Genomic DNA, 12,194 nt, shown 5'->3' on the forward strand with positions numbered 1-12,194 from the left:
CTGCACTTCACAGTTTGACTCGCACTTTCATGCAAGCAGATGTCTTTGAGGAATTACACACATACAGACGACTTCAACAAGGATATACCTCTCTCACTGTCGTCCCCCTGACAATACAGTTGATGGGTTTAGCAGGTAATACACAATTTCCTTGTGATATTTTCATTTTAAAGACAGTAAATCGCTGCTTTTGAAGATTTATCCCGCTAGCATGTCAGAGAATTGGTTAGCATTGGATATAGCTAGCGTTAGGCTAAAAATACCTAAACAATACCTAAAATCACTGACAACCAAATGTCCGTTTCAGTTTGTGTTTTATGTTTAGCTAAAAATAAATATTAACTTAGAGGTTAACTATCTTTGTGTGAAGTTGGCAGCAAATCGGGTTAGCCAGAGGTCCTGTTTATTTAGCCTGGAGTCATTATCTGTTCAGCATCACACACACACACACACCATACGACTTATTTTTGAAAATGTATGTTTTATTTATTTATTTATCCAGCGCTTAAACAGATAGTTGGATTTTTTTATCAAAAAGCTACAGGTTAATATAGCATATAACATTAAACACTTTCATAATCATCAGATTTCTATTGATGCACATTGAAACTGAATATAACAAACCAAATTCACATAAGTTAAATGCTACTGCCTTGCAGCTTAATAAACCTGTAAGAAAAGAATGGGGTCTCCCTCCAGCCTGACTCATCATGGACGAACCCAGCAAACCTCAAATAATTTCACCACCCCTTCCTTTTTGTTCCCCTGACAGGCTTTTTGATGTCTGCATCCCACGCTTACTAATCTGGTTTAAAAGTTACAATTAATTTAAGGTTTTCTTTCTTAGTCATTTTAGTTGCATGGTCTGCTGGTTTCTCTCCAGACTGCGCAGACTCAGTGGACATAATGCATAATTCATAGCTAACATATAAGTTTACAAGGTACCGGAAGAAGGGATGTGCCAAGTATAATAAACCCTTTTATAAACTGCAATGTTTACAGACTTTTCTGCATTGAAATGAAATGTAGAAGTTATGAAACAGGACGTGGTAAAGTCTTTATCAGTAAAACAGACATGCAGAGTCATAATAGTTGCATCAGTTTCTAATTACAACACCTTTTCTGAATCTGTTGTAACTAACTTTTAAATGCCACGAACCCCCAAATATGACCATCCCTATGCGAGAGACCCCCATTAAAATGTAAAAGTCAGCCATATATTGTTATTTATAAAGACCTAATCTATACTGTAATTAATATTGTAACTGTGTAAAAAAAATATTGGAAAGTATTTAGTTTCTACTCACCATACTGTACTGGGTTATTATATGTAACTAAAACAGTAACACTACAGTCAACCTACTATAATGTTAAGCACATTACTAAGAATGAACAATGCTTCTACATAAATTATTGACCTTAGTTAATGTTAATTTCAACATTTACTAATAGGCTTCATTGTGGAAATCAAATGTTATATCTGTTAACATTAGTTAATACACTGTGAACTAACATGAACAAAGAATGTACAGCTGGATTTTTATTAACTGACATTAACAAAGATTAATAAATATTATAACAAATGTATTGCTCATTGTTAGTTCATGTCATGATAGTTAATACATTAACTAATGTTAACAAAGGAGACCTTTATTGAAAGTGTTACCATGAAAACTTTTTTTTTTTACTTGACATAAAATAAACGTTAACGTTAAATTATTTTTTAAAATAAAAAAGCATTTTAGTTAGTTGCCAAAGCAACAGTATCTTAATATTATTAAAATATTTATTTTTTTATTTAAATATTTCTTATTTAATTAATTATTATCCCCCGGTTTCACGGACACAGGCTTAAGCCTATTCCTGGACTAATGGACTCCTGGACGAATATGTCAGTGCCAGTGTTTTGTCTCAAGATGCACATCAGTGATGTTTTTTGTAAGGCTATTTTATGAAAAGCTACATAGAATCTAGATGTCCTATTTAAACGAAGGCCCAATCCTGGCTTAATCTAAGCCCTGTCTGTGAAACCAGGCCTGTATGTTTTGTTTTATCTTACTTTAATTAATTATTTATTTATTTCTTACAAATTTTTACACACTTTTTCTGTAAACTTTTCCACGTACCCCTTAGAACTCCCCCCAGTTTGAAAACCCCTTGTGTAAACGTCTGGTTTATTTCAGGGTGGATGGAGGTGTCCCAAAGGTGAGGGGCACTGCATTCGGGGTCTCAGGTGGAAAGTCTGAGAGACAGAAAGATGGAGCAAGCTCATAGTTTACTGCTGAACGAGGAAGCCTGCAGTCAGCTACGGGAGCCCCAGAGGGCCGAGTTTGTCTTTGAGTGGCTGCGTTTCCTCAAGAAACTTCTCCCTGCTACAGACCGGGTGAGTTGAGGGCGCTGACAATAAGCTCTCTGTTTGAGAAGAAACGCTTTTGTCTCTCTCTCTCTCTCTCTCTCTCCCTCTCAAACAGAAACACAAGCAAGCCTCTCTGAACAGACTCTCTTATTATTTGTCTGCCTTCCCACTGGCTGTCTCTTAGCCTGGAATGGACTAGTGATGTGTCTGTCTGTTTCTTACTGGTGAAGTGCCAAGGAAATGCAATTAAAGAGCTGCGCTCAACTAAACAATATGTTGGTGTCTATTTGTGTGGCAGGCCGATGTAAAACAGACCCAGAAGCGCCTGGTGGAGCAGCTGACGACGGTACTGACGAGTTCCCCGGGTCCTCCGACACGCTTGCTGCTGGGACAGTGTCTGGCGCTGGTGTACCGAGTGGGCGACTCCCTCATGTCCAGCCTCACTGTGGACCGCTGCAATGATATCATCCGCAGCAAGGATGACTCGCCCAGCTTCCTGCCTACACGACTGTGAGTGTAATAAATCTGGACCCTACATGTGCGTATCACGCACACCCAACCGCCTGCACTGCAGATGGGCTTCCGCTTGATTCCCTGCCAGTGCGCTTACTTATTTCTCCCCTATAGGGCAGCTGTGGCCTGTTTGGGGGCGCTGTATGAGCAGCTGGGCCGACTACTCATCAACTCGTTTAAAGAGACCGTGGCAAACCTTCTGAAAGCCATGAAGAGCGCAGAGGTACGTGTGGCTGCACAACAGCATGTGATCTACTGTTCAGCTTGACTGCAAAAGATAAAGCTTTCCTGTGACCAATAGTTTGAAGACCAAACTAGTTATTTTGGGTGTTTTGAATCATCACAGACACATTCTTTTTATTTTGATCATCACAAAATGCTTAAGACTTGTCAGTGAGTTGAACTACACTACTATTCAAAAGTTTGGGGTTGGTAAAAAAATGTTAGTCACCTTGGGGGGAAAAAAGGGCGATTTTTATTTTTCATGTAATATTGCATTGATTGTTTATTATAACTGATTTATCTGACCCGAGAGGGCGGGTCAACCTATGAGATCACAGCAATAGCAAACCACAACCATCAAATCAATTCCTGATGAACAAAATCGATTCCTGCCTTGTCTGTGAAATTGGAGGATAATAATTAATTAAATAAGAAATACATAAGAAAAAAACAGATACAAATAATAATATTAAGAGACTCACAACTTCCATTTCATGTCGACTTTAATGCTTTTGAAAGAAGTCTCACCAAGGCTGCATTTTCTGATCAAAAATACAGTAATAACTGTAATATCGTAAAATAATATTGCAATTTAAAATAAGTTTTCTAGTTTAATCTATATTAAAATGTGATTGCAAAGCTGAATTTTCAGCATCATTCCTCCAGTCTTCAGTGTCACATGATCCTGCAGAGATCATTCTAATATGCTGATTTGCTGCTCAAGAAACATTTCTAAATTGTTAAAAACTGTTGTTTTGCTTAATAATTTAGTGGAAACTGTGATACTTTTTTTCAGGATTCTTTGATGAACAGAGAGTTTTTATTTAATTTATTTTATTTATTTGTAACAATATAAACATCTTTACTGTCACTTTTGATCAATTTAATGCATCCAAGGCAAGCTGAATAAAAGTATTAATTTCAGTTAAAAAATTTTACTGACCCCAAACGTTTGAACGGTAGTGTATATTTAATGGTGTTTTTAAAGGCAATCATTACTGTTGCTCATACTAAAGGTTCAAATATGAATAAACCCCTTATCTTAAGTATTAAACTTAAGTGTGCACGGTTATCTCGAATTTCTTTTGCTTATTTCTAAGCTTCCTGACAGACATTGAGTCATATTTGGAAACCAGAATATCACAGAGGACCTAGATGTGGGTGCTTTTGACTTGGGCCTGTAAGAAACCACCTAGAAACCTAGTTTCTGTGATGGTTCTGTGGGTGTTATAGAAAATATGATGGAGATATTATTTATGGTATTGTGTTTGTGTAATGTTGAGTGTTTGTGTGTTAATGTGTCCAGTCTCAGGGCCGCTGTGAGATCATGTTGTGTATTGAGAGGATCCTGAGGGGTTTAGGTGTGAGTGCCGTATCTTGTCACAGAGACATCTATAAAACTGCCCGCACATGTCTCACTGATCGCTCCATGGCTGTGCGCTGTGCGGCCGCAAAGGTACTGAACACTCAACCACATGCCTCAGTTACTAATCATGTCTGTTTGACAAACACACATTACTTATTGACAGAAAAAGAGTCACGGTCATAGCTGACTGAAGGAAAATGTACATTTTGTTCTTGTTGAGAAGATGTTTGTTTCAGACATAATTCAGTTTATAATATTATTTTTACTGTACAATATCTATAAAATATTTGGGGGAAAAAATGTGATTCCTATTATGCTGTTGTAGTAATTCCAATTTCCATTTATTAAAAAATATGATCATATTAATATAATTTATTCAGTTATTCCAAACAAAGGCAAATTTGAAAAAGTTGTATTGTTTTTGTCCTAGTCTTCCCAGAATCACTATCAAGTTATGAAGTGCATTATTATTATCTTTTTTTTTGTTTTGGTATTTGTCTTCTGGAGTGTGGTGTGTCTTGGTAGTGATGATGGTTCTTCACTTTTGTTCTCATCTTAACGTCTGATATATTTCATTATATTGCTATTTTATAGTCTGTTCCAGGCCTATGGGTTTTAAATTTTACTTTTACTGTAAATGGATGTTGTGCGCTTTGTATGGTTCGAAAAAATTGCATCATGAAGAAAAAAACTCAGAAATCAATTTCTCTGCACTAATATTGCACTAATATTAAAGTTAATTTCTATAATAATAACTTTCATGTTTTTGGCAGTTTATGTTTTGGTTTCAGTTTTTGTCCCAGTTTGCCCAGAATTGCTATCAAATTGTGATGTGAATTATTTATTTATTTTTGTAGTGTCTTCTGGAGCTCCAGCGAGAGGCTGTCTTCATGTGGTCCTCAGAGCTGGAGAATGTGGCCACTCTTTGTTACCGAGCCTACGAGGGCTCAAACTATGATGTCCGAGTCAGTATCTCAAAACTGCTTGGCACTTTATTAGCGTCGGCACTGGAGCCCAGACAGGTCATAGGTGGGTGGATTTTATTCAGTTATGTCAGTGACATCCTCAGAGGACACTGAACTGAGCGTTTGCCAATGGAGTTTGTGAAAACCCTGACCTTCCATCCTGTCCTCTGTCTCCCACATACTGCTTAACCCCTAACACACTCTCTCACACTTCTCTTTGGTTCATTCTTCCTCCTCTGTTCCCATGGCTCTGCTCTCAGCTCCGAGGCCAGGCTCCAAGCGCAACTCCCTGCAGGAGGTGATGGAGCTGCTGAGTTCTGGTTTCCTGCGGGGTGGAGCCGGCTTCCTGCGGGCCAGTGGAGACATGTTGAAAGGAACCAGCTCAGTCAGCAGAGACGTGCGCGTGGGCATCACACAGGTCGCTCACACTCCTACAGCTCTTCCCTTGTAGTCAGAATGTTTGTGTTTTGAGTCACAGCATGACTGGCTTTATGTCTAGGGTACAAAAACAACAAATGAAGGTTAAATAACATCATAAAAACAGAAATGTTCTCCCTTTATTTATGTGTCAATTATTCACAAGTTCACAAAAAACTAATCTACATAGAAGAAATAATCAAATACAGTTTTTTTTTTTTTTTAATTGATTTATTTTGCTTTCATTTTGCTTTTGCTTTTTTTACATGAATACTGCCTGTTCTCTCTCTTAAACAGACATGCGTGGTGTTTGTGTCTATTCTGGGTGGTGCGTGGCTGGAGGCAAACTTCTCCTGTCTTCTTTCTCTTCTCATGGAGTGGGTATCTCACACAAGGGCGACACAATACCCAACGGATGCTGTCTCCTGCCGCTGCTGTGTCTCCTTCATACTGCGGGCCACTCTTGGCATTTTGCTGGGGGAGAAGGCCCAAATCGCAGCTGCCAAGGAGATCTGTCAAATTATCAGCAAACAGAAGAGGGTTATGGGTAAGAGACTAGGCCAAATATATAGGTCACATTGAAATGGATATTGAGTTGTAATGTCTTAAATGTACCCTGTGCTACTATGAGATGCAGCTCTTCATGAGGGGAACATGGAGACACGTGTGAGCCCTGCGGATGTTGCAGCTAGTCAGCATATCCTGGTGTGCACCCTCCTGGAGCTGGGCAGTCTGCTGCAGGACCTGAGCTCCACTGCCGCCCCACTGCTGCAGGACACCAGCATAGGTTTGTCATGCGACATCATGCGACACTGAAGACTGGCTGCTGAGCTTTGCTATTACAGAAATAAATTACATTTTAATGATAATAATGATATGAGCGTTTTTACTGCATGTTTGATATAAATAATTTGAAATAAATTCAGCCTTGGTGAGCATGTTTTATTATATTGCTATTTTTTTATTCTGTTCAAGCCTATGAGTTTAAAGTATTGGATGTAAATGGACAGGATGTTTTGTGCTTTATATGGCTTGAAAAACTGGCCTTATGAAGGAAAAAAAAACTTGAAAATCAATTCCAGGGGACATGATATTGCTCAGAAATTAAATTAATTTCAAATAGATATAATATTTTTGTCAATTAAGCAGGTATGCGCGTTATCCTGCTCCTAATGTTGTGATGCTTTGTGGATCATATACTGGAGTTTGAGTCACTGTACTAAGGATCAAACTGTCTGAAAGGAATATGTTTTTCAAGATAGTGTGTAGAGCTGCATTTCTAGATTGTGTGTGAGTGTGTTTGCTCTTTAATGAATATGTCATAGGCCAGGATGAAGGAGTGAGCCAAAAAAGTGCCTGCAGCAGATTTAACACATTCATCCTGCTTCAGAGACACTAGCTTTTTATAAGAATTCCAGAAAGAGCTCAGAGTGGCATCTGTGATGGCTTGAACTTTAGTAAAACTGTGAGTTCAATAGTTTCTTTGTTGTTGTTTTTTGTGACAGGAATGTTGGACACCGTGATCTCTGTTCTTCTTCACCCCAGCGCATCTGCTCGTCTGGCCGCCGCCTGGTGCCTGCGGTGTGTTGCCGTAGGGATGCCTGCTCTAGTGGCGGTGTTGCTAGATCGCTGCGCAGAGAGGCTGAATGCCCTGAAGTCATGCCCTGAGTCCGTGGCAGGGTACAGTGCTGCCATCGCAGCTCTGCTGGGAGCGGTACAGCTTTGTCCGCTAGGAATATCACACTCTAAGGGCAAGGTATGAATAAGATTTGTGTCCTGTGCCTCCTTTTTAAAGCACACAGAGAGTTTTAAATGTGTTTGGTTCTGTTTGTGCTATGTCACAAGATTTGCTTAAGGGTTGTTCATACTGACTGCATTTTGGATCACTGTAGTCACTGAGTCTCTACTGTTGCCTGCTAGATGGCATTTCGGTGAAAAAGCAGTTTTCAGTCAGGCGCCGGATCACTGTCTAGAGTAGACTCCCTTTGGTAGTTTCCACACAGCATCACTGCTCACTTTAATGAAGCTGAGCTCATGAAGTTGCTTTCTAAACATTAAGAAATTAAAGTCCCCCTGTGGTGAAAATCAAGTTTTTAATGTTGTTTATGTGGTGTTTTAAACATGCTTTAAGACAAACCATGTGCAAGTTCAAGTCAACACCATTGCTGAGGATTTTCTCTTTAAAACTGCAGTCTCAAAAACACAGTTTGAAATCGCTGGTGTTTCTTACGTCACAAACCACCTTGTAACCAATCACATCAACGTGCTGGTGGGCTTTAGCATATCATTACTATGCTCTGAAGTAGGGAAGTCTCAAGAGAAGCCTGGTTATCCTGGTATTAGACATGTGCCGGTATTCGGTAATGCGATAAATCGCGGTAATGAATATGCACGATATTGTTATCGCGGGCACTTCAAAATACCGTGAAAAATAATAGATCCGAATTTAGATTTTTAGAATGCGCATTATAGCTTATTTTCCATCAACCGCTTAAACAAACACTGCGTATATGCTGCGCGAAACACGTGCGCACGCTGATGTAAACAATCGCCACGTATATAAGCATGCGGCCGGTGCGTACTTCTAGTGTAATGTAAACAGTCCTCACATGGAAAGGCAGCATGGTGGAAGGAGGAACGCCGCCGCCGATCTATCCGGATCCATCCCGCTTCTAAAAGCAGAGCTGCCAACTCGACGCATTCAGCGCGAGACTCTTCACACGCTCACGCCACACATCCGTTTTCTCACGCAGAGAAAAATCGCGGAGCAAAGAGGACACGAAGACCGTCAAACAAGACAGAGCAGGTTACTTTTGATATGAAATAGGAGAACAATTGTCACAGAACGTTACATTTAAACCATTTAATGACCAGCAGCATGTTAGATGACTAAAACAAATAGATAAAGAGGAGTATTTTGCTGAATATGTGCACTGCACTTTTTTACATATTTATTATATTTTTACTTGTGTCATTACATAATTGTTATTATAATGAAAACCACATTATATTTGATTTAATTAGTTATTTGTAACCTTTAATAATACCAGCTGATAGGGCTCTATATGGTTACATAGCATTATGTGAGATTTTTTTTTTCATGAAAAAAAACAAACATGTGGGCTATCTACTGTAGCCTTCCTAATATTTATCCAAAATTAGTCAATATTGAATCAAGATTTAAATCAAATCCCAAGTATTGAATTGAAATCATTAAATTTGTATTAAGCAATACAAACAGTAGCCTACCAGTCATTGTACCATGTAATCATTGTAACATGTTGTCACTAAACTTAATAAAATTCAGTTTAGTTACCAAATGTTTTGACAATCACAATTACACCTTGTGATGCAAGTTTTATTTATTTTTTTACATCCCCCCCAATCCATCTGTTTCTCATGTGCGATTAAAATATCGTGATAATACCGTATACCGTGATAAAAGCTCACTCAATTAATCGCAGCATGAAAATGTGATACCGGCACATGCCTACCTGGTATTTTTCTGTTGATATGAAAAATCTGGTAGATTTAGCAATATAGCAGGTGTATGATGTATATTTCGATGTTATGATGAGCTATATGCCTTTCTCCACTGACGTTCTGAGTTGTTCAAAGCATTTCTAAAGATGCTGATTTTTAGAAGACAGCTGTCTGGCTCTGAGATGGCGAACGGGAACATGGTTTGTGTAACGTTAGCCATTATTATTTCAATATAGTCAAGCAAAAGGCTAATCATATGAATTACCGTTGTGCGTCCGACGAGTGATACCATTGTGCAGCGTTTACCTCAGTAAGTTGGCCGAGTGAATCTGTGAGCTGGCGTGAGTGGAGACGAGGCTAATTAGCATATTCATGGATCCACGTATATGTTTTTGATTAAATCCCAGAGCTTTCTGACCCCTCCATAGACAGCAACGCAACACACTTGTGCTCTTCGGTCAAAAATGACCGACCATAGGAAATGAATGGGAAATCGCCAAAAACACAAAGATTCTCTACAAATCGGCCACGATGCAGAAAAAAAAGTGCTCAGCAATGAAGGGGTGAAACTCTAAAACATTAAAGGGATACTTCACCTCTGGAAAGATGAATGTGTATTTAAAATGGGTCATTTATGTAGAAGAAATGTGAAATTATTTTTGAATTTGGAGCTTTCTAGAAAAAAGCCAGAAAATGTATTTTTTGCTTATATGGATGAAAGACAACAACTCCCAGAATGCACTTGCTTGGCTGCCCTATGAGGCCACTCCCAAGCCACGCCTACCGGTAAGAGAGCGCAGTTTAAAACAACAAGGCTACTAGTGAGTCTCCGTGACAAGTCTGCACGGGATTTCGAGATTGCCCAAAATGTCCGGGATTCGGCTTTCGCGTTCTACAGTCATTATGTTTACTGTGGCGAGCAGGACGAGACTGAGGGCCATGGGAGAACGGCGCGAGGCCGGTGGCGTGATTACTGAGACGCACCAGTCTCGTATCTCTCACGGAGGAGCGGGAATTTTCTTAGCAATGTTAAAACGCACATCAACCGATCACTTGTTTAGCGTTCATGTAAACACTACATTCAGATTCACCAATCGGAATGAATTCAGTTAGATTGCAACAAAAGGTGTGCATGTAAACAATGAATGGCGACTGCAGAAAGCAAAAGCCGAATCCCGGACATTTTGGACGATCTCGACGGCCGGACATGTCCGGGAAAAAGAGGATGGTAACCCCTACTACTCAGCTTTCTCCTACTACTCGGCTTTCTCCACAGAACAAGAGCCTGCTAGCTTAGCTTCCAAAGAAAGACGGCTGAAACTATGTGTACATTCTGTGAGTGAGATCCCACCCTCTATGGGCGGGTTGAAAACATGCGGGACAGCCCCTACTACTGGCTGTAGTCTTTAGCCTCTGACCAAAAAATCCATCCGATGACGCAAAATGACGATTTTTGCGTCATCAGAGGATTTTTTTCCAGACAAAAAATACATAAATATCTTGTCTCATGGGGATATGAGGGTGGAAAGCACGGTAATTCGAAAATACTACAGGTTTTCTACTAATACAAAGCTTAATGCTAAATCCTGAATAGTGAATAAATATCCTGAATAAAATATCCCTTTAATAGTGCAAAACAGACCCACTGTCAAAACAGACACTTAACAAAACAGACCCTTGCTTTCTCTGTATTCAGGTTTGACTGTAGTAATAATTATGCAAAAACGTGTACACTTCACATCAAAATTGTATGTTTTTTTATAAACCTTGACAAAAAGTATTATTTGAGAATTAAAAAAAAAAAACATTCAAATCCACATCTTAAAAGTAAGTAATGTTGTCCATAAACAACTAGAGAATTCATAAGCCTCTCCATAGAGAGCTATACAGGCATCTAATGGTAACACCATGAAATTAATTGATTTAAAGGGCCTAGTCTCTGTATTAATCTGAAATACTGCATTAATTGAAAAAATATTAAAAAAAAATTAGAAACATTATTATTATTATTTTTTTTTTTTCAATGGCAAAAATTAACCATAATTATTGCATAAATATTAATAAGTACCATCAAATCCTTTCAATACAAAAGAAGAAATATATTTTATTGATCAAAAAATATATTACATTAGTTTTACTGGGGTGGAGGAAGTTTCATTTTCAGGTGTCCAGTCACTTCTGACCGTGAAGATAACAAGTGTGACTCCCAAATGAGGAGCACCAGAGCGTTAAGAAAAAAAGAGCTTTATTCCCTCACTTGAAATTCACAACAAACAAAAAAAACAAAAAAAATAATCACACAAGAGAAATAATGACGCTTGTGAAGATTTTGTTTTTTGTGAAGAATTCACTGTACTTGTATTTTTCAAATTCACTGTATGTGTTATTGGTATCATATCTGGATATTATTGTTCATTTATGATCAAGATTTACTGATTCTGATGGACTGGTTGCAGGTGGTGATGAACTTGGCAGAAGATCTGCTGCGCTCTGCAGCTCAGAACAGCAGAATCTCCATCCAACGCACTCAAGGAGGCTGGCTGCTGCTCAGTGCCCTCTCGACACTGGGTATGAATCAATATACTGCTTTATGATCTTCAATATGCCCACATTGACAAGATGTGCCTATATTGTAACAGCTGATGTGTTTGAGTTTTTAACATCCTTCTTGTTATTTCTGATATTTTCATTCAAGGTCCCACTGTGATGGAGCATCACTTGCCTCGATTGCTGTTGCTATGGAAATGTGCCTTCCCGCTGTCTGTGAAGGACATGGAGAACGAGCTGCGGCGTGGAGACTCCTTCACCTGGCAGGTGACCTTGGAGGGACGTGCAGGAGTACTGTGCGGTGAGGGTCTAGGCTACTCACTTA

General features: G+C 39.0%; 1 protein-coding gene across 2 annotated transcripts in view; it reads left to right on the forward strand.

Annotated features, from left to right (window-relative positions):
* The window catches only part of heatr5a (HEAT repeat containing 5a), a 29,792-nt gene continuing 17,598 nt past the window's right edge, over positions 1–12,194 (forward strand). The window contains exons 1-12 of one of the 2 annotated variants that reach the window (XM_084096668.1): positions 1–135; positions 2,184–2,383; positions 2,655–2,866; positions 2,984–3,092; positions 4,398–4,547; positions 5,315–5,486; positions 5,683–5,840; positions 6,137–6,386; positions 6,471–6,626; positions 7,345–7,595; positions 11,779–11,890; positions 12,018–12,170. In XM_084096668.1, coding sequence (XP_083952794.1) covers positions 2,258–2,383; positions 2,655–2,866; positions 2,984–3,092; positions 4,398–4,547; positions 5,315–5,486; positions 5,683–5,840; positions 6,137–6,386; positions 6,471–6,626; positions 7,345–7,595; positions 11,779–11,890; positions 12,018–12,170 — 1,849 coding nt within the window. In that variant the 5' untranslated portion in view covers positions 1–135; positions 2,184–2,257. The remainder of the gene's footprint in view (positions 136–2,183; positions 2,384–2,654; positions 2,867–2,983; positions 3,093–4,397; positions 4,548–5,314; positions 5,487–5,682; positions 5,841–6,136; positions 6,387–6,470; positions 6,627–7,344; positions 7,596–11,778; positions 11,891–12,017; positions 12,171–12,194) is intronic. The other variant, XM_084096669.1, reaches the window with a different exon arrangement.

The sequence above is a fragment of the Abramis brama genome (assembly GCF_963993115.1).
Source record: "Abramis brama genome assembly, chromosome: 21".
NCBI lineage: Eukaryota > Metazoa > Chordata > Actinopteri > Cypriniformes > Leuciscidae > Abramis > Abramis brama.